The sequence below is a fragment of the Pelophylax lessonae genome, assembly GCF_965119305.1.
Source record: "Pelophylax lessonae genome assembly, chromosome: 12".
Lineage (NCBI taxonomy): Eukaryota > Metazoa > Chordata > Amphibia > Anura > Ranidae > Pelophylax > Pelophylax lessonae.
Window position 1 is genome coordinate 102,303,632 of NC_138779.1, and position 22,536 is coordinate 102,326,167.

General features: G+C 41.4%; 1 protein-coding gene across 1 annotated transcript in view; it reads left to right on the forward strand.

Moving 5' to 3' along the window:
* LOC309567913 (BAR/IMD domain-containing adapter protein 2-like) overlaps window positions 1-22,536 on the forward strand; it is a 252,556-nt gene that overhangs the window by 137,231 nt on the left and 92,789 nt on the right. Inside the window, exon 4 of the mRNA XM_082273449.1 lies at window positions 5,080-5,166. Coding sequence (XP_082129575.1) covers window positions 5,080-5,166 — 87 coding nt within the window. The remainder of the gene's footprint in view (window positions 1-5,079; window positions 5,167-22,536) is intronic.

Here is a 22,536-nt window from a genome sequence, read left to right on the forward strand (position 1 = left end):
TGACGTCACACCCGCGCATGCGCACGGGAGCTGCCAGTCACGACACAGGGCTCTGAAGAAACGGCAAGGTTTTCCTGGCAATCCTTCTGGTGAAAAGAAAAGATCCAAAACTCTACTCTCTCTAGCACCTACCTAGAATTTTAGTTTTTTTCGGATTTTCGTTCTTTTTGGGCTTTCATCCTTTCGGACAATTTGTTTTCGCACACATTTATCAAAAGAGTCTTTCATTCATTCGGATGCTCACAAATTCATAACAAAACAAATTGCACATGTCTAACTCACAGTACCTAAAGGCCTTATTATAGGCTTACCTGTAGGTATAAGTGATGTAACAGAGTTTATTTACTTAACATTCTGCATAGTAATGATTAAACTGCCAGTTGATCCTGCCAGCGAACACCTCTTCCTGCTTCCTATGGTAGTGTTGTTGTGCTGACATGCAGTCTCCTTGATTGAGTCTATAAGCATAGTGTACTGCAGACTACTGTAGTCAGCCTGTGTGATAAATGTCCTAGCCCTTAGTTTTGATGGACACCATCATCTCCTGTATTGCCATCAGCATAGCTCCCAACTGTTCCTGATTTCGAAGGAATGACCTTGATTTGGCACACTGTCCCTCTTTCCTCCAAAATGTGTCCCTCATTTTGGTCTGATCTGTATAGTTGTATATAAAATGCACTTTTTTATCTTTCAAAAAGTGTTTCCCAGTGCTAAACCTTTCATCCAATATCTAAATTGCTGCATTTGTAAATTTCAAAAATTTCAAAAACCAATATAAAAAAATAGTAGTGGTAAAAAAAAAAGCACTTGTGGGTTCAACCAATCTTTTTTTGGTATAATTCTCCTTTAAAGAAGTGTGGAAGGGGGCGTGTCCTATGCCTACATACTTTTGCTAATAGGTGTCCCTTGTTCCCATCTGAAAACGTTGGGAGGTATGCTATCAGTACAGCAGAACCTCATTATTAGTCCCTGCCCTTGCTGAAGCGATAACAGTCACGTGACCTCTAATAAAGTAGAATAAAAAACATAAGGGTACTGCTAAAAAAACATAAACATAAGGGTATCCACTGCGGGATCACCCTTATGGGCGGTGGGAGAAGTGCCCCCACCTCTTCTTGTTTGTTTTCCCTACTTACCAGACCTGCCGGTAGCGGGGAAAAAGGTCTGGTCGTCTCTCCCCTCAGGCAGGAAGTCAAGTGAGGGCAAGATGACCCTCCCTCGACTCTATAGCCTTGGAGGACCGCAGTGACATCATACGTCGCTTCCTAGCAACAGATTTAAAGAGTTCATTTTTTTTCATCATGAAAAATTGCATTTGTAAGACCGCAGCACAAATACAGTGTGATAAATAATATTGCAATGATCTCCATTCTATTTTCTAGGGTCTCTGCTAAAAAAATATAGAATGTTTGAGGGTTCTAAGTAATTTTATTGCAAAAAAAAAACTGATTTTAACTTGTAAAAAACAAGTGTCAGAAAAAGATTCGGTCAGAAAGTGGTTAATAGACCAAGCTGTCCAGCAAAAGTAGCAGTTAGAGGGTTGAAACAAACCATTTAAAATTGACAGGGTTGCTTACAAAGCTTTCATTCATTTAAATTAAACCTTTATCCTAAAAAGAAAAAAAAGTTTGCTGTAACTGCTTGTATTGTTAGTTGGCGTTCAGCTTCAAATTGTTAGTCAAGTCTGCTAGTGTATCTAAGCAGACGCATTTTTTTATTTATAATAATACCACAGAACCACCACGTAATAGGCTAGTGTGATCCTCTGCGCTCACGGGATATTTAGATAAAACAAAAATACATGTAGTGCTGCTACTTCAAAAGGTAATCATAAACAAAATAAAATTCATCCCAGAAAGAAATCAAATAATTCTTTAGAATTTTAGTAGTGCAAGGATGGTATTACCCTCCTATCATAAAGTGCAAAAAGTGCATAAATAGCATAAATACATATAAATATATATACAAATCAATACAGCAAATAAAAGGTCCTTCAAAAAAGTCCTTTGTTAAGTGCCAGAGTATTGTAAAGTCTCTCAATTACAGGAATCACCATAGGATGTCACCACCACCAGTGCTGGGAGAATTAGCCAAAATGCAGACTCACCAGAGAGCCATGCCTAACCATTATTAAAAGAGAAGTTTGGGATTTTGTTTTTTTTCAATCATACTTACCTAGATGGATACAGCATACAGATCCGGTACTCCTTCACCAGCATCCTGGGCCCGGATCTGTATGCCGCTATCAGTGGACGAGGAGAGGAAGAAGTGTACAGCAGCCGCAGATACCAGGAGGAAGCTTTGATATATTCATGCTGTTTTTGCCTATTCTACGAGAGTGGTTAGGCATGGCTCTCTGGTGAGTCTGCATTTTGGCTAATTCTCCTATGGTGATCCCTGTAATTGGCACCAAACAGACCCTTCATTGAGAGACTTTACAATACTCTGGCATTTAACAAAGGACTTTTTTGAAGGATCTTTTATTTGCTGTATTGATTTTTATATATATTTATATGTATTTATGCTATTTATGCACTTTTTGCACTTTATGATAGGAGGGTAATACCATCCTTGCGCTACATTTTTTTATTTGTTCATCTAGCTGGTAAATTAAAAAAATAAAAAAGACAGATTCCCTCATCCACATAAGAGATGTAGACATGGGAATCTCCCTCTCTGTGCTATCGTATCCCCCACCCCATCAGAACACACTGATCAGCGCTACAGCTATTGGTTACATGTGCTGATCAAATGCTAGTTTTCCAGAAGGACCATTCCACAGAAGCTGGTCTAACAATTGGCTTTTGTTGAACACAGAGGTTCCAATATGTGTTTTGCCTTCTTTACACTACCCTTTCCACAGACTGACAATGTTGCTATCCAGGGGTGGCTCCATTGCTCCTACATCCAGAGTGGAGACACCCTAAGACAGGAGGTGTGCTACTGGTTGGATCATCAGGTGGAAATTAAAGACAAAAAGATCAAAATAACTCCCAAGAAAACCAATTACAGTTACTACATCTAAAAATTGGTAAGCTGCAAACATTTTTGTATTTGGGTTTAAAGGAGAAGTACAACCAAAGCTCGTTTGGCTGTACTTCTCCTGTGAATCACAGAGTGTGGTTCATTCTGCACTCCTGTGGCCCATTTTCAGCCAACAGCAGGCTAAAGCCCCCTGTTAGTGGATGCCAAGGAGCCGGTCCAGGAAAGATTGCAACCATATGGTCGGGATCCACCCAGGAGCCTTGCCCGGGAGAAGGCCCAGCCTCTCTGCAAACCACAGAGAGCCTGAGCCAGCCGCTCCTGTCCCATTCACAGCCCAGCACTTCAGTGAGCACTGGAGGGGCAGAGCAGAAAACGGTGACTGGCAGTCACCACTCTGCTCAGAGCGGTGTCGAGAACTGGTCGATCAGCGGTGTTTGATTGCTCAGCTCTCAGCCTTAGAGCCAGCAGGGAACAGATGCAGCATTGCATTGATGCTGTATCCACCTAGGTAAGTATGATTGAAAAAAACAAAATCCCAAAATAGTGGTGGCAGTGAAAGGGTCAATCATGCACATCATGATTTTTGGTAATGCAAAGAACATGAAAAGGCTTGTGTTTTTTTCCAGCCACAATTTTACAACCTCGCAGGCTGTGCCAATTGCTAACTACACAATAAATACTATAAATTTCTGTAATATCTACCATTAGTCATTTACAAAAAAACCATCTGAGTATGTGAGGGAAGTCCTGTCTGTGTTGGTACCATTGTACCAATCAGAGGGACAACTCACGAGGCTTGGGGCAACATTTTTTTTTGTTCCGTTGATGGAAAACGGCCGATGAAAGATCATAAAAAAATTTTGGCATTGACATCAATTTTTCCGACAACATTTGTCTATGGAAACTCTTTTGAATATGTAAATGGTTTGTAGCAAATGAAGGAATATTTGGATCAACTGCACATTTTTTTCAAGTTGCTGCTTTTTGCCTGTTTGTAGCTTAAAATGTAACTGAATCTTTGAAGCCAGCTCCTGTCTCCAAATTATCTTATGAAGTCTTCTTGCCAAGTTCTCTTTTAGGGAAACATTAGTATATAATAAATACCTTAAAACTGAGAGTTCCCCAGCAGCAAGGATAGTTCTTTAGGCATTCTTTCGCACTGGCGGCTGGTGGGGGAGGGGGGGGGGGTGATAAAAGCAGGTGATTGAACTGCTGTTTTGTTGCCCTCTGGCTACCCACTGAAATGCTAAAATTACAGCCTGACAGGGCTGTGGTGGCATTTTCAACTCAGACTTCAGAGTCTAACTGGTGGAACCACCTGTCAAATGTGGCATTAAGTTAAACAGAAGCGCACTGCCACCATGTGCCGAATGCTCAGCACGTGATTGCAGTGCGTTTAATACTACAAAATCCCCCTGGGATTAAAAAAAAAAAGCAGACATTCAAGAGGTGGCAGAATCAGAATTACAGTCCTAGAGATCTACCAAGGAGGGCAGTAAGCATTGCCACCTGTCTGAAGGAAGCCTTAGACTCTTTGATACATTAGACCAGGGGTCTCCAAACTTTCTAAGCAAAGGGCCAGTTTACTGTCCTTCAGACTTCAGAAGGGCCGGATTGTGACCAGTCGGAGTATAAAATGCCTCAGACTTGGTGGTCAGCAGTGGGAAAAAATGTATATAACGCCTGTGGGCATTAGGAGGTATTGGTATTAGTGGCAAGAATAATCTCTATCGTTGGTTTCAGTGGGAGGAATGGTGCCCCATCTTTGGCGTCAGTGGGATGAATAGTGCCCCATCTTTGGCATCAGTGGATGGAATGGTCAACCATTGTTGGTGTCAGTGAAAGGAATAGTGCCTTGTATCAGTGGGAGGAATAGTGCCCTAAGAGCCAGATATAGGCAAGCCAAGGGCCACATCCAGCCCGTGGCCCACAGTTTGGAGACCACTGCATTAGGCCAATGGTTGCAATCCTTTAGAAAACCATCACTTTCCCTAGTGATAGTGGTATTTATAATCATATGGTTGGAGAAATGCCTATGGAAAAAGTAACTGAAGTCCAGTTGCCAGACAAATAAAGTTGTCCTTTGTGTTGCAGGTGTTACGGTAGCAGCAAAGGGCTACTTTGATGCCCTTGTGAAACTTGGCGAACTTGCAAGCATCAGCCAAGGATCTAAAGAGCTTGGTAAGTTTTATGTATTTATTAATTCATCTTTATATCCAATTCCCTCCCCCCAGCCTTGCACTTGGCTCCTTCATGCATTGAGTGTTTAGTATCTAGGACCCTTCAAGACCAGGGATTCATCGCAAAGCTGATTAAACAGGAAGCTCTGCTTTCCTGCCGAGAGCCAGAAATTCCTGTTAACTCTCTCCTTCCACATACAATTGCTTAGACGTGAAATATGGTGTGGCTCCTGCAAGGGGAATGTAAAATGAACTAATCCTTAGTTTCTGCTCTGTTCCTTCCTTGACATCGTTGCCAGCTCCCTGCTTTTCTGAAATTAAACTGCATTCCCCGTTTTGCTGTCCTGGCAACGTGCTCAGTTCTCCCTAACACTGACAGAATGGATGGGTGAGGTGCGCGTATAGTCAGTGCCTGGCTCTCCCATGGCCTCCCTCTTCATGCCAGGGTTACTTGTCTCCATTTACACCTTTTGTTGCCCAAGTGACCTTCAAAGTTATGCAAAACGGTTTGCTTTAAGTTAATGGCTGTTACACATTCCGTGAAACTGCTTTCTATGTCAGGAAAGTCCTGAACTCAATTCATAAGGGTTCAGCTCTATTCATTTTATTGCTGTTTCTGGGAGTAGAGGAAGTTATACTATATAAGCACCTTAATGCAGAATGGGGCTCTTTTTTTTCTCTCCCAAGTCATGGGAATGAATATTACTTGGTGGATAAGAACTAAAGGTAACTAAGGAGTTTTAGTATCTTAAGGGAATTTTTTTTTAAAATAGTTCACACTTGCGGTTGGGGGGCAGTAAAAATAGGTAGTTAAACTGTGTTTGAACACCCCCTCCCCCAACCACCCCCATGTAAGCTGCACAAAATGATCCTCCTTGTTGCAAACAGTGAGGAAAATAATTGTTTGATTTCCTTCAGGTTTTGTAAGTTTGTCCACTTACAAATAAATGAAGGATCTATCATTTTTTTATAGGTGTATTTTAAATAATAGAGGCAGAATATCAACCAAAAATCCAGAAAAAAAAACACATAAAACAAATGCTATAAATTAAGTTGCAGTTCAGTAAGAAAAATAAATGTTTGATCCCCAAGCAAAACATGACTTAGTACTTGGTGGAGAAACCATTGGTGGAGAAACCATTGCACAGAGGTACTGTAAGACATTTCTTGTAGTTGGTTACTAGGTTTGCACACATCTCAGGGAGGGATTTTTGTCCACTCTTCTTTACAGATCTTCTCTAAATTCTTAAGGTTTCTTGGCTGTCTCTTGCCAACTCGAAGTAAATTTTCCATAGGATTAAGGTCTGGAGACTGGCTAGGCCACTCCGTGACCTTAATGTGCTTCTTCTTGAGCCACTCCTTTGTTGCCTTGGAGGTATGTTTTGGGTCATTGTCATTCTGGAAGACCCATCCACGACCCATCTTCAGTGTTTGCCTGAGGGAAGAAAGTTCTCATCCAGGATTTTACAAAACATGTCCCCCTCTTTTGGCCCCTCAATGGGGCAAAGTTGGCCTGTGCCTTTAGTAGAGAAACAACCCCAAAGCATCATTTCTTAGGGTCATAGTCTGAATTTTTCTTCCTCCAAACATGGCGAGTCGAGTTAATGCCAAAGATCTCAATTTTGGTCTCATCTTACCACAGCACTTTCTCTCAATCTTTCTCTGAATTATTTAGATGCTCATTGGCATGACTGTACATGTGCCTTCTTAAAGGAGGGGCCTTTAAGGACTATAACCCCGAGAATACCATTCCTACAGTCAAGCAAGAAGGTGGAAACATTATGCTTTGGGGATGTTTCTCTGCTAAAGGTACAGGCCGACTTTGCCGCAATGAGGGGCCAATGGACATGGCCATGTATTGTAAAATCTTGGATGAGAACCTTCTTCCCTCAGCCAGAACACTGAAGATGGTTCATGGATGGGTCTTTCAGTATGACAATGACCCCAAACATACCGGTAGGAGTGGCTCAAGAAAAAGCACATTAAGGTAATGGAGTGGCCTAGCTGGTCTCCAGACCTTAATCCTATAGAAAATTTATGAAGGGAGCTAAAATTTTGAGTTGACAAGCGTGGAAGAGTGGACCTAAATCTCTCCTGAGATGTGTGCAAATCTGGTCAATATCTAGAAAGAACATCTTACCTCTGTTCTTGCCAACAAGGGTTTTTCCTCCAAGTACTAAGTCATGTTTTGCTTGGGGATCAAATCCTTTTTTACTCACTGAACTGCAACTCAATTTAAAGTATTTGTGTCATGTTTTTTCTGGATTTGTGGTTGATATTCTGTCTCTATCATTTAAAATACACCTATTATAAAAATTATAGACCCTTCATTTGTTTGTAAGTGGGCAAACTTTCAAAATCTGCAGGGAATCAAATAATTATTTTCCGCTCTGTATAGGGTTGTTACTGTAATTAATGGAATTAAGGTAAGTGGGGCCACAACACAATCAAAAGCCAAATACAAGGCTCACAGTTGTCACACAGTATTCTAATTCAAACAGCCCATTTAGTTAATAAAAAAAAACAAAAAAAAAAAAAATAGGCATTCGGGACGCGGAAGTATCTCCTCCTAAATGCCTGACAGCCATGCCTGCAAAACTCTGTGATAAGCAATTCATCACAGATCACTCTTCACAGAGCAACATAGATGTAAATGAGCCCTAAGGCTATTTCCATTGACAGGGTGCACTTTATTTATTAGAGGTATTTATATAGCTGAACATGTATGCAGCACATCACATACAATATATTCACGCCATTCCCTGCCCTCAAGGAGCCTACAGTCTAAGATCTCTAACCTATACTCATGCATACACATACTAGAGTCGTTTTAGACAGAAACCATTTAACCCTACCAGCATGTCTTATGAGTGTGGGAGGAAACCGGAGTACCTGGAAGAAACCCAAATGCAAACTCCAGACAGGTAGTGCTCTGGCTGGGATTCAGACCAACAACCCTAGAGCTGTAAGGTAGACATGCTATACTAAGTCACTGTGCACTCTCCATGATCATAGTCCTGGAAGATTCTGGTCATTGGCATCATTTTCCTTTCCTTTTCTTATGGTGTAGTTTATGTCAGGCAATTGTTGCATCTGCCTTATGAGAAATTATCAAACCCGATATATTGCCACAGTGGAACTGATACATGTGTCGCCAAGTTAATAAAACTGTGAACTGGTGGGATGGGTCTCTAATAATATTACATTCATGACACTTGCATTTGAGAAAAAGCTTTCTTTATCAGTTAGCTTTATTAATCTGCACTTTTATTATTCCATTTTTTTTAAACTTGACATTCAACCTGCATGAGTACAAACTCTGTTCCTATGTGCACACAAATATACACTCTTTTACCAAAAGTATAGGGCCTGCCTTAACATGCACATGAACCTTAATAGCAACACAGTCCTAGCCCATAGGGTTCAAAATTAAGTTGGCCCACCCATTGCAGCTATAACAGCTTCAACTCTTCTGGGAAGGCTGCCCACAAGGTTTAGGAGTGGGTTTATGGGAATGTTTGACCATTCTTCCAGAAGCGCATTTGTGAGGTCAGGCACATGTGGATGAGAAGGCCTGGCTTGCAGTCTCCGCACAATTTCATCCCAAAGGTGTTTTATTGGGTTGAGGTTAGGACTCTGTGCAGGCCATTCAAGTTCCTCCACTCCTAACTCGCTCATCCATGTCTTTATGGACCTTTCTTTGTGCACTGGTATGCAGTCATGTTGGAATAGGAAGGGGCCATCCCCAAACTGTTCCCACAAAGTTGGGAGCATGAAATTGTCCATAATGTCTTGGTATGCTGACGCCTTAAGAGTTTCCTTCACTGGAACTAAGGAGTCAAGCCCAACCCCTGAAAAACAACCCCACACTATAATCCCCCCTCCATAAAGACATGGATGAGTGAGCGAGTCCCCGAAGATTTGAAGCAGATGCAAAGGGTCAACTCAATACTGAACCCTATGGACTAAGACTAGGGATGCCATTAAGTTTCATGTGAGTGTAAAGGCGGGTGTCCCAATACTTTTGGTAATATATTGTATTTACAAATTATGAACAAGCAGGAAAAGCAATTTAAAACAACCTTTTATTCACCTCTGTTGCCATAGGCATTGTCGAGAAATTCATCTTCAAATCTCACAGCAGAGGCACAGAAAACTCAGCTACTTTTTAGTATAGCAGAATTATAGCAGGCTGCCAGCCCTCTAATGTAAATACACAGCAAGTGTCTCGAAGCCCCCTTTCACACTATGTAGTGAGTTGCTTGTAAACATGTTATCATGTTTCCCCCGTAGAGCAACTCATTAGTTTCAACAAATAGGAAAAACTTTCTTTCAAAATCAATGCAGTATCATTTATTCACCTTTGCCATGATTATAGGATAAAATTCAGGAAAACTGAAAGGACGTTGCAATTAATTTTACCAGAATAAAGCATTGTTTCAAAGAATAAATTCTTTAAAGTGGAGTTCCACCCTATTTTTATACTTACCTCCATCTTCTCGCTCCGGGTCACCTGAAAAAGAAATGGATAATCGCATATTTTTTTTTTTTTTACTTACCTCGTAGCGAAGAAAATATACTTACCTTACTTCCTTCTTCCTCCTTCCTCGGCCGCGGCCCGTCGTCACTTCCTGGCTCTGCAATGATTCCTGGGAGCTGGACGTCATAGCTCCCAGGAATCATTGCGCCTGCACCGGCCCCGACGTCAGTTCCGGGTCGCGCGCGTCATCCCCTTCTAAACAGCTTCTGGGCATGCCCAGAAGCTGTGGAGGGGTGACGCGCGCGACCCGGAAGTGACGTCGGGGCCGGCGCAGAGCATCGTGGGACCACAGAAGGCGGAAGAAGACGCCGAAGAGGACGCGCTGGCTTCAAGCTGCCCACATCTGAGATGGCAGCGCTGGACAAGACGTTTGCAAGGTAAGTATTTCGTCTTGCAGGTAAGTGCAACCCGGGACAGATCAGAGGCTAGCCATTGTGGAATGCACTAGCCCTGACTGTCCCGGGGGTATTAAAAAAAAAAAAAAAAAATCCAGGGTGGAACTCCGCTTTAAATGCAGACATTTTTTATTAAAGTGTTACTAAACCCAGGAGCCTGCATTCCCTATATCTGGTCTCCCACAGTACACAGAACATGGAAATGCAATTATTTTAGTAAATATAACTTGCTAAATGCCTTTTCTCGTCAGCAGTATAGAGCAGTCTTGTGACCTCTATGAGTGTCCAATTAAAGCTTGTAGGAGGAGTTTTCATTCTCCCACGATTGTCATATGAGAATGCATGACCTCTGAACCTCTGTCTGGACAGTGCTGATTGGCCCTGTGCTGATCACATGCACCCTCCCAAGAAAAAAAACAAATCTGTATCAATACACAACTAACTGAGCATGTGCAGCCTGTCCCGTGGTTCTATAAATATCAGGAAATATATTAAGAGTCAGTGGAAGAAGGGGAGGAACAAAGAAGACAGGATGAAACAGCCCTTTTACATACCTCCCAACTTTCTGAGATGGGAATGAGGGACACCTATTGGCAAAAATTTAAAGGCATAAGACACACCCCTGTCACGCCCCCCCCCCCCCCCCTTAAAGGAGAATTGTAAAAAAAAAAAAAGATGGGTAAACCCACAAGTGCTTTTTTTTTTTTTTTTTTTTTAAACTACTATTTATTTATACTGGCTTTTGGATTTTACAAATGCAGCAAGTTATAAATTGGATGAAAAGTTTGGCACTGTAAAACACTTTTTGTTATATAGGTAGTGCATTTTATATACAACTATATAGATCAGACCAAAATGAGGGACAAATGAGGAGGAAAGAGGGACAGAGGGAGAGTCCCTCAAAATCAGGGACAGTTTGGAGCTATGTTTTTACACAATGCAGAGGATTAACCCCTTAGGTTCCACGGTGAGTATAACAAGCATACTTTACTGCATATACAGACTGATTTTACTGGTGTGAGTTTAGTAACACTTTAAAGTATACTTAAAGCCATAACTTTTTTTTGTTGTTTTTATAGACGGGGTAGGAAAGAGTTAAAATCTCTGTCAGTTTTCTTTTAACATTGGTGTGCCGATGGGGAGATTTTCCTTCATTTCCTGTGCTACAGACACAACAGGTAAGAGGAAATTTCTCCAAAGCGAGGCAGCTGTCACTGTAAGTGCCCCCTGTGGAAGACCTCTCTTCTATTCCTTTTGCAACGACAACTGAAAGTTTTCCCTCACTTACAGAGCCAATGACAATATTCATCAGGATAAATAGAGGAGTGAATCCCCTAGACGGGACACAAACAGCAAAAAAACCTAAACAAGAGCATAATGCACTGGTAAAGTGTAAAAAGGTTTGCTGTATTAGCAATAACAGTTATGTAATGCACTCAAAATGTAAAAACATAGAGGGACCATAAAGTAATACTAAAGCTAAAATAAAAATAAAATAAAAGAAGAGGTAATACATACCTGTTCTGTACAATAATATTGCATAGAAAGGTCACTTACCTCCTCTTCTGACAGTCCCCGGTGGCTCTGTTGGCTCCTCTCTCCCTTGAGTGCCTTCTGTAGTAAGCTAGGTGCTAAGGAGGCACCCATGTTTGCGTGATCCCACTGGGACCGAAGCCGGGCTGTGTGCATACATATACACACACAGCCTCGGTAAGCCACGCCCCTGCTTTTTCCTCAAAGGAGTTTGACTGACAGCATCAGGAGCCTGTGAACAAAAGTAAGTGAGGGGAGTGGCGCTGGAAACAAAGACTGTGCTGGAGCAGTGACATGGAGGCAGGTAAGGGTTTAGAGGTGGGGGGGGGGGGGCAGCTATTGGGGTGATTTTTACCTTAATGCAGAGAATGCATTATGGTAAAAAAAAGTTTAGGCTTTAGTACCACTTTAAGGGCTAGTTTACACTTGCATTGCTCTCTAAAAAGCAGTCTGTGGTGCATGACTTTTCAGAGAGCAGTACAGGTGCAGCGACAGTTATTTTGGGAGGTAACACTGCCGCCACCTGAACTTCTTTTTTTTTTTGTATTTTTATGAGAGCTGAACAGGGTTTTTCAATGGAAATGTCATGTTGCAACCATGAGCCTAGCGCATGCCTTGCGGTTTCGAACCACCAAGCGTGTAATAAAGTGTGATTTTTGTTTGCTGCGAATCAAAGCAACTTGATCACAAGATGTCTAAAATCCCTGTTTTGCTGCCTTTGCAGATTAAGGGGGAAGGGGGTAAAACCACAGCTCAACCAACTATTTTTACCACCTCTCAATTGCAAAGGAAAATGAGTCCCAACAAAGGCTGTCCCAGCCTGCAACAATCTCTTTGCCTATATAGTCCTTCCTGCAGATAAAATTAATAAAAGAGGAACATGTCAAATTTTTACCTAGTTATTCGCCCCAGTGTTTTTTGGGGTTGCGGTGAAGGGGCACACCTGCTCACCTCTGGTGGCTCTGCCCAGCAGTGCATGTTTTTGGGACAAAATTTTTCACATAATCTCCACTCCACACTAACACCTCCATAACGGCAGACACGCACTGCTGAATCATTTATTCCCTTGACCTCACGAGAGCCCAGCTGAAACTCTTCCTTTGGGTCACGACCACATCTAAACAAACTATTGCAAAGGCCTGTAGGACCCTGACACCATGGACTTTGGAGACATAAAATCGGATCACATTGGCCATGATTCACAGTAAGATCGAAGCAACTCTCTAGGGCACAGTCCCTAAACTTTTAAAGGATTGGCAACCATTGATGGATAATTTTTTACCTTCAGGTTTTGACTCTTCTCTTCTTGAACCATAATTTTCCAGTTGCCTGTAGGGAGACTGGACTACCTCAACCCAGTGAGGGCAGTAGACCTCCTTCTTTCCCACCTGCTCCCTTAACTCACCTTTTTCCAGCTTTCTTCTCTCTATTCTTTGGCATATGTTACTTGGCTTTTTGTACTTATTTTGCACCTCAGTTCCTCTGGATTGAATACTTTTTAGGTCTTTTTGTGCCCAAAAGCTGATATCACTCTAACTACGTTGGGCCGGGTGCCCTGATCTCCACTCCTATTAGTATCTATCAGTCAATTTACTGTTATATGTTGTTAAATTGCTTTGTTATGATAAGTATTGTACTTGCCATGGGCACGAATCCCACTTCATTCTGTATTTATACCAACTCCACCAATGTTTATATTCAGTCTGATTTTCAATAAAAAGGCTAAAGAAGAAAAGAGGAGCACGCCAATTTATTTTATTACATGGTGGTGTGCCAGATTTGAAGCTTACTTCAGCATCCACCAAAGTTTTGGCACAAATCTGAGGTCATTTTCTGCTGGGACTATCCTAAATGTTTTCTTCTCCTCCCCTTGTTGCAGTGCCGAACATCGATATCTGCCCCTCCTAACTACAATATTTATATTACTTTAGTAATCATTTTTATTGTTTTTATATTAAAAATATTAGTGCATGTGCTTCATTATTTTCATGCATGTGATTGGTTAATTTATAGAAAATCTTTAATCTTGTTATTGAGCCCTTGGCGGAGACAATTCTATCCAATCCCCTCATCACAGGCTTCAAACTACCGACATACCATCATAAAAACTTTAACTGTGATATAGCGTGGCTGGTCCAATACCATGTCTTATACCATTGTTAATTTGTCAGATTGGAAATGTGCCACTATTTACACTACAAAACTGATGTGTTTCCCTTTGTTAATGCCCCCAAAAGGGTGAGCTTATCTGACTCGGGGAGCCAATATATAAAATACATTTCATCTGAACAGTTGTTAATGAATAAAAAATAATGAAAAAAACAATTACAAATGACTAAAAAAAAAAAAAAATTTTTTTTTTCCATTATATTGGCATGTGTTGTTGATAAATACAACTGTATTAATTTGGATAAAATTACTATGAATAAAGAATAATGGCACTGAGAGCTCCATCTGGTTGCATATCTAAAATTCCTAATAGAGATAAGCAATGGTGAAGGCCAAACTTTTAGTCAAAGCCATTGACCAAATATGGTATATAGAAAAATATACCGAGCTAACAATGTAGTAGTAGTAACCTGCAGCCAGCAAAAGTGAACAACAATTCGTGATAATTATACATAAAAAATGTTCCAGCGCTGGTAATAAATGATAAAGTGCAAATAATTACCAATGCAACAAGTGTTGAAATATAAAAAACAAATCAGACAAGTATGGACAAAATATATGTAAGGGGGATTAAAAGTGAATACTTAAAAATTGTGCTGGGAAAGAGCTGGGTCATGTGACAGCTGTATAACGATTAGGAAAAAAGGTACTTAGATGTTTTTTTTATTTAAATAATTACAGTGCCATCATCCTCATACAGAATTAGAAGGGATAATGTAAATTAAACAGTGTGTGTTTAGTATCACTTTAAGCTAAAAACACACCTCCAACCCAGCACTGTATATTAGGCAACACCTCTCAATTTTAATACACAGATGATGTATACTTATGTTTTTACAGCATACTAATACTCACCTCATTGCGCTGTCTAAAGAAGAACCTTCCCCACCCTTCTGCTTTTGATATATGAGCTGTGCACATGTATTATGGTGACTGTTCTGCACAGACTAAATCTCCTAAAAATCATTGTGCTTGCATATATTATTGCACATGCGTGGCCATTATCATTTTTTTGCAGTGTTAGTACCTTCTACAAGTGTGAACTTGATCCTGTTGTCCCCCAAATAGTCCATGGGTGATACTGCACGGATGGGGCTGTGAAGGATATGCATTGCAAAGAGCTTTTATATGTGGGGCTACGTGGACACAGCATCTCTATTATTCACCCTCATAAAGGAAGGGTGCTGATACTAATTTTGGCATATAGAATCTGAGATTAAATTACCAAGGTATTTAGATAACCGCCTATTAAAGTGTTACTAAACCCAGGAGCCTGCATTCACTATATCTGGTCTCCCATAGTACACAGAACATGGAAATGCAATTATTTTAGTAAATATAAACGGCTAAACACCTTTTCTTATCAGCAGATAGAGCAGTCTTGTGACTTCTATCAGTGTCTTGTTAAAGCTTGTAGAAGGAGTTTTCATTCTCCCCTGATTGTCCTATGAGGCTGCAGGACCCCTGACCCTCTGTTTGGACAGTGCTTATTGGCCCTGTGCTGATCATGAACACTCTCCCAAGAAAAAAAAACTGTCTAGCAATACACACTAAACTGAGCATGTGCAGAGTGCCCCCAAGGCCCTGTTCTATCAGGAGATGGATTGGGGACTGTGGAAGAGGGGGAGGATTAGAGAAGACAGGATTAAATAGCCTTTTTACACAATGCAGAGGGTTAACCCCTTAGGTTCCACAGCGAGTATAACAAGCATGCTGTACTGCATATGCAGACTGATGTTACTGTTGTGCATTTAGTAACACTTTAAGGTAAGAAGCATTATATTTGTTTTTTTTTTTATTGGGTTTAGTTACATTTTGAGCTCCTTTTAACTCCACCTCACAACCACAATGTGTGCGCCATACTATGATTAATGCAGTCTGTCATCTATGCAGACACCAGCTTCCATGACTGAGTATTTCAGCTATGCAGCTGCGTGATTAACAATGCGCTAGTTCTCTAGAACTCAAAGATAATCTGAGTCACGTTGCCCTTCAAGAATGTCGTAATTAGGGTAAAATCAGTTGGAAACAATATTCATTCTCATTGTAGCTTGTGGGGGTAAGATATTTTTATGGTGCAAACCTAGTGACATAACCAAAGGAATTCCGGGCTAATGTAAACACCTCAATTTAGCTTATATTTATAGTTTATTATACATTTATTACGTAAGGTGTATGTCCAGCCAAAACATTTTAGCTTTTGATAAAGTTAGGAAAGTTTACACCCCTGGTTGGTTTCTAATTCTATATGGGGCTCCTTTAGAAAGATTTGCTTTTATTATTGTCATGGTGATAATAATAATTGATATTAGGGATGCACCAATACCAGTTTTTTCCAGAGTGAGTACAAGTACCGATAGCTTTCCTCAAGTACTCGCCAATACCAATTACCGATACCATTTTATTTTTTTTGTGTGCAGTGTGATTTGAGCCTCTAAAAATGAATGGGCTCAAATCGCACTACGAAGTTTCCCGCATCGCTCTTGTGTGAACGTAGGCTAAAGTCGCTATGACAAGCCTGGGCTCACACAAGCCACTAGCAATGGTTGTCTGAATACCCAAACAGTGCCTGCAGCTGGATTTTTGACAATTTTTGACCTAACTCGTTTGACCAAAGTTGATTAAGTAATTGACTTTTGTCGAGTTAGAATTTCATCAGATTCAAAGTAATCAACCAAAGTTCCAATAGTGTTTGGCCAGCTTAATTGTCACTTTAGAGTTACCAAAACTATATAATGTGAGAACCTATCTAAACTAGACAATTAAAGTGGATTCACACCCTCCCCCTCCATTTTTTAAAAAAAAACCTTTTTACCTGGTGGTTAGATCTGCTCATGTCAAGTACTCAGCCACCCACCCACCCAGTGGATCCAACATTGTCCGGCTGAGATCCTTTTCTCTTCTGGCAGCGACAGCCACAGCCACAGCCACAGCCACAGCCACGAGCCACATTATTGCATGGCTGCCGGCTATTCTTTTTTTTAGCTGGCACACCTCCTGATGATGTGCCACTAGGCCTGCCCCCTCCTCCTTTGGTGAATGTAAGGCTATGCCTCCTGGGATATGTGATGTGTATATCCCAGGAAGAAAAGGGAGCATAATGCATGTCCTTCAACTAGGCGAGTGACATGCAATGGAGTGGGACCAGACAATTTATTTTAAAGAAAAAGAAAAGAGCGCTTTCTGTGAAGAACTGGAAGAGGAGTGAAGAGGAGCGATAATGATTTTGAAGGTGAAGATCCGCTTTAACATGTACAGTATGTAATCAGGCAAGCCCTTGGACTACAAAGTTGTTGGTAGATCTAAAGGATCTGTGTGTGGTGAGCCTAGCACATCCAAATCCACAGATAGTAAAAAAAATTAGAGTGGTTCATAATTAATTTTTGGTAAAAACGTTGTTAAATGTGGTTCAACATGGCACCTCATGGCAAAGAACTCTCTGAGGATCTGAAAAAAAAGAATAGTTGATCTACATAAAGATGGCCTAGGCTATAAGAAGATTGCCAAGACCCCGAAACTGAGCTGCAGCACCATGGCTAAGACCATACAGCAGTTTAACAGGACAGGTTCCACTCATGGTCAACCAAAGAAGTTGAGTGCATGTGCTCAGCGTTATATCCAAAGGTTGTCTTTGGGAAATAGACGTGTGAGTGCTGCCAGCATTGCTGCAGAGGTTGAAGGAGTGAGGGGTCAGCCTGTCAGTGCTTAGACCATACGCCGCACACTGCATCAAATTGGTCTGCGTGACTGTGGTCCCAGAAGGAAGCCTCTTCTAAAGACGATGTATAAGAAAGCTCGCAGTTTTAGTTTGCTGAAGACAAGCAGACTAAGGACATGGATTACTGGAACCATGTCTTGTGGTCTGATGAGACCAAGATAAACGTATTTGGTTTAGATGGTGTCAAGCGTGTGTGGCGGCAACCAGGTGAGGAGTACAAAGACAAGTGTGTCTTGCCTACAGTCAAGCATGGTGGTGGGAATGTCATGGTCTGGTGCTGCATGAGTGCTGTCGGCACTGGGGAGCTACAGTTCATTGAGGGAACCATGAATGCCAACATGTACTGTGACATACTGAAACAGAGAATGATCCTCTCCCTACAGAGACTGGGCCTCAGGGCAGTATTCCAACATGATAATGACCCCAAACACACCTCCAAGATGACCACTGGCTTGCTAAAGAAGCTGAGGGTAAAGGTGATGGACTGGCCAAGCATGTCTCCAGACCTACACCCTATTGAGCATCTGTGGGGCATCCTCAAACGGTTTGTAGCAAAGTGTAATTTCTTCAGTGTTGTCACATGAAAAGATATAATAAAATATTTACAAAAATGTGAGGGGTGTACTCACTTTTGTGAGATACTGTATATCTAAAGCCAAAACATTTTTTCATTCTGGAAAGAGTAGGAGAAGGTGTGCATTGTTGTGTTCTGTACTGAGCGCATTTGGGATATATTCTTCACTATAAATACAGATAGTTAGTTATATGTAAGATGAGGGAGTGCCCAAAACAATTTGGATTCTACTAACTTGGAATTTGCTCCTTTTTGACTGAATACATCAGTGTATGCCAGCTCAGTTATTACTATCATATGTATGTATCTGTGGATTTAATGTTTTACAGTCGCTCTCCATTGGTTTTGTTATCTAAACTACGGTATGTTTGACCAGACTGTTGCACTGTTTCACCTATTTATTTCTGGATTCAAATTATCTATAGATATTTAGTGCATTACCCTGTGTACATACTGTATACTCTATTGGAATTAACGTCCCCTAATTTATGCCAACAAAGTGCACTGTACTTGATAAGAACCATTGAATGATGATTCTAGATTATTTTTGTAGTTTATGTGAAAAATGCAAATTTTCCCTCTCTTATTTTTTGGGAACTATTCTGTTGATTGATATACACTGATCAAAATAATTAAAGGAACACTTTGAAAACACCTCAGATCTCAATGGGGAAACATATCATGCTGGATATCTATTCTGATATGGACTGGGTAATGTTTTAGGAAGGAAAGAATGCCACATCATTTGATGGAAAAGAAAATGATCAACCTACAGAGGGCTGAATTCAAAGACACCCTAAAAATCAAAGTGCAAAAATTATGTACCAGGCTAGTCCATTTTGCTGAAATTTCTTTACAGCATCTCAAAATTGTACTTAGTAGTTTGTTTAGCCCCCCCACCTGCTTGTATGCATGCCTGACAACTTTGGGGCATGCTCCTAATGAGACGACAAATGGTTTCCTGGTGTATTTCCTCCCAGATGTGGACCAGGGCATCACTGAGCTCCTGAACAGACTGCAAACTGGAGGTGTCGGATGAACCGAAACATAAGGTCCCAAAGGTGTTCTTCTGGCGCATCATCCTCCAGGAACTGGCTGCACCAGGGGGAACCCAGGAGCCTTTGCACCAGTGTAGGGTTTGACAATGGGGTCCAAGGATTTCACCCTGATACCTAATGGCATGGCAGTCAGGGTGCCATTGTCTAGCCTGTAGAGGTCTGTGCGTCCCTCCATGGATTTGCCTCCCCAGACCATCCCTGACCCACCACCAAACCGGTCATGCTGAATGATGTTACAGGCAACATAACGTTCTCCACGGCTTCTCGAGATCCTTTAATGTCTTTCACATGTGGTCAGGGTGAACCTGCTCTCATCTGTGAAAAGTACAGGGCGCCAGTGGCGGACCTGCCAATTCTGGTAGGCAGTGAGCACAGGGCCCAATAGAGGACATTGGGCCCTCAGGCCCCCCTCATGAAGTCTGTTTCTAACTGTTTGGTCAGAGACATTCACACCAGTGGCCTGCTGAAAGGTCATTTTGTTGGACTCTAGCAGTGCTCATCCTGTTCCTCCCTGCACAAAGGAGCAGATACCGGTCCTGCTGATGGGTTAAGGACTTTCAACACCTCTGTCCAGCTCTCCTAGAGTAACTGCCTGTCTCCTTGAATCTCCTCCATGCTCTTGAGACTGTGCTAGGAAACACAGCAAAACTTCTGGCAATAGCACGTATTGATGTGCCATCCTGGAGTAGTTGGACTGCCTTTGCAACCTCTGTAGGGTCCAGGTATCACCTCATGCTACCAGTAGTGACACTGACCCTAGCCAAATGCAAAACTAGTGAAAAACTGTCAGAAAAGATGAGTAGGGGAAAAAGTCAGTGATCTCCACCTGTAAAACCATTCCTGTTTTGAAGGTCTTCTCATTGTTGCCAATCTAGTGAACCGTTGTTCATTTCATTAACACCAAAGCAGCTGAATCTGATTAACTACCCCCTCTGCTACTTAACTGACCAGATCAATATCCAAGGAGTTTAATTAACTTAATGCTACACTCTGATTAAAAAGTGTTCCTTTCATTTTTTTACAGCAGTATTAATGGGTTAATGCAACCTCACATTGGTTCTTTTCAGGAGTTGTGGCACATGGTATGTCATTTTAAGTGGTTTTAATTGTGGATTAGTGTTTCTGGGGGAATATTCACTTGAATAAAAGTATCTTTTTGGTACTTTATTACTTTTATTTGTTTATTTATTGATTTGGGGACAATTGAAGCTCTGTATACGTATTTTATGCTTTCAGAGTCAAGGTGGTTCCCTCTCTTCCTTTCCCTTCTTGTTTTGCAGAGATATTGCATTATTTTTCAATTTTTTTATTTGGATTGGAGTTTCCTGTACAGTAAATAGTCTCATTGAGCAATAAAAAAAAAATTGATAGTAGTCCAAACCCCTCGCCACTCTATCCAAATCTAAATAAATGTTTTGCCTCTTGTTAGCAGGCATTTAGAGATGTCTGCACATACCATTCATTTTATTCCAAAGTACATGGGAACCTCCAAAATCTGGGATACTTAGCCAGCCTGCAGCTTCAAGGTCCCCCCTCTCTCCTTCCACAGCTCACTATTGGGTACCCTTTGTGATCAGCAGACCTGCTAACCAGTAGTCGGATGTGAGAGAGTAGTGTGTCAAACTTTGTATCTGAAATCAAGTGTCTGTGGCAGGTGTCTCCTCTAGCTCCTCCCCCATTCATGGTCATGGGTCACCTGTTTCTGCCCCCCAGCCCTGAAGGCAGAACTAAATTGAAGGTGGAGAGGCTGGGTGAGCAGCGCTGGCTTAAATAGCAGCCCAACTGCCTTGGGCCCCACAGGCAAGTTCCCGGTATGCCCTGTGGCCAGTCTGGGCCTGCATTCAAGGCATGCTGTGAAGGATAACTGTTACAGCATGTAAAAAGTATTTTGTTGCTTAAAAGCAATAAACAAATATTATTATGATAACTGTCACAGTTGCCTGTGCTCCCAACCAAACTGTCAAGCCATCAAATGACTGGTGTCATAACTGATCACATGTGCAGTACCACAGCAACTACAGATCAAGCAGAGGCTAAGATGGCAACTTCCTTGGCTGTAAAGAACAGGAGGCTTCAGAAAATCTTATGGAAATGCAGGCTTTCTGAAAGTTGCCTTGCCTTCCCCCTTATCTCCCACTATTGTTTCTATTACCAAGATAAAGAAAGGCCAGACTGAAAGAAAAACGTTGACTATATTGACCATTTCTTCTGAAAAAGCCATTTGGATGGCTGTTATTCTGATCCACTGTTCTAAAAACATGGAACCTCGGACCCAGGGGGACAAGTTTTCTGTTTAGGAGTTTGGTTTTAATGACTTGCTACTTGCTCTGGGTCAGTGAGTCAAAGTATTAAAACAAGAGACAGACTTGTAACTAACTTTTTCGGGAATGACATCAGCAATGGCAGTTCACATATTTCTTTCATGACAGATTTCCTTAAAGTGATAGCCTGGAGACAAATGCAAAAAGACTAGAAAGTAAAAAGAGCAGACAGCAATGCTGGGCATTTAATACTTTGCTGAGAAAAACAAAATGCCAGTTGCATGACTGCCATCCTGATACTATTCTGACTTACTGACCCAGAACAAGTACTTAGATCAGAAAGCCTGACTTTGCTTTCTGTGTGTTTGTTCCAGGTCAGTGATTTAAACTATTGAAGATGCACACAGCCAGGTAACTAGGGTTGGCACTTTTTCTTCAAGCCAAACCTGAATTCTTTTGTGGCGCACAGCAATTTTTTCTTCTTTAGTATACACTATTGCAGGGGTCGCCAAACTATGGCCCTCCAGTTGTTCAGGAACTACAATTCCCATCATGCCTAGTCATGTCTGAATGTCAGAGTTTTACAATTCCTCATAGGACGTGTAGCTCCGCAACAGCTGGAGGGCCGTAGTTTGGAGATCCCTGCTCTATAGGATAACAGACCTGGAAAACCTGTGGGCACTCTAAAGAGAATAGTAATGCAGCGCGCATAGTGCCCCCTCACCCTCCTGTGAGGCCCTGTTCCAAGCTACAATTATGTCTGAATAATATGCTGGGTTTTTACTGATCTGAGCCAATCGATCCATGTGGAGGAGGGACCAGAGGTGGGTCTTTTTTTGTTTGTTGACATCCCAGGCTGCCTGGGACTACTTACTCTGTAGTCCAATCCCAGGAGTATGCATGAAAACTAGGCATCCAGGCCAGAGCTTAGGAGACTAGCTGATTTTCTTAAACTTTACAATATCAACATCAAGCATCCATTATAAATGATTTTGTGAGCATTTCAAATAGCTTAAAACAATTTTGACTTTAATATCACTTTAATGCTCTTCAAAAAAAAGTCCACATCACCAAACCATTGCTGATTATTTCACTAATGTGAATGTCTGTGTGCCTTCCTCCA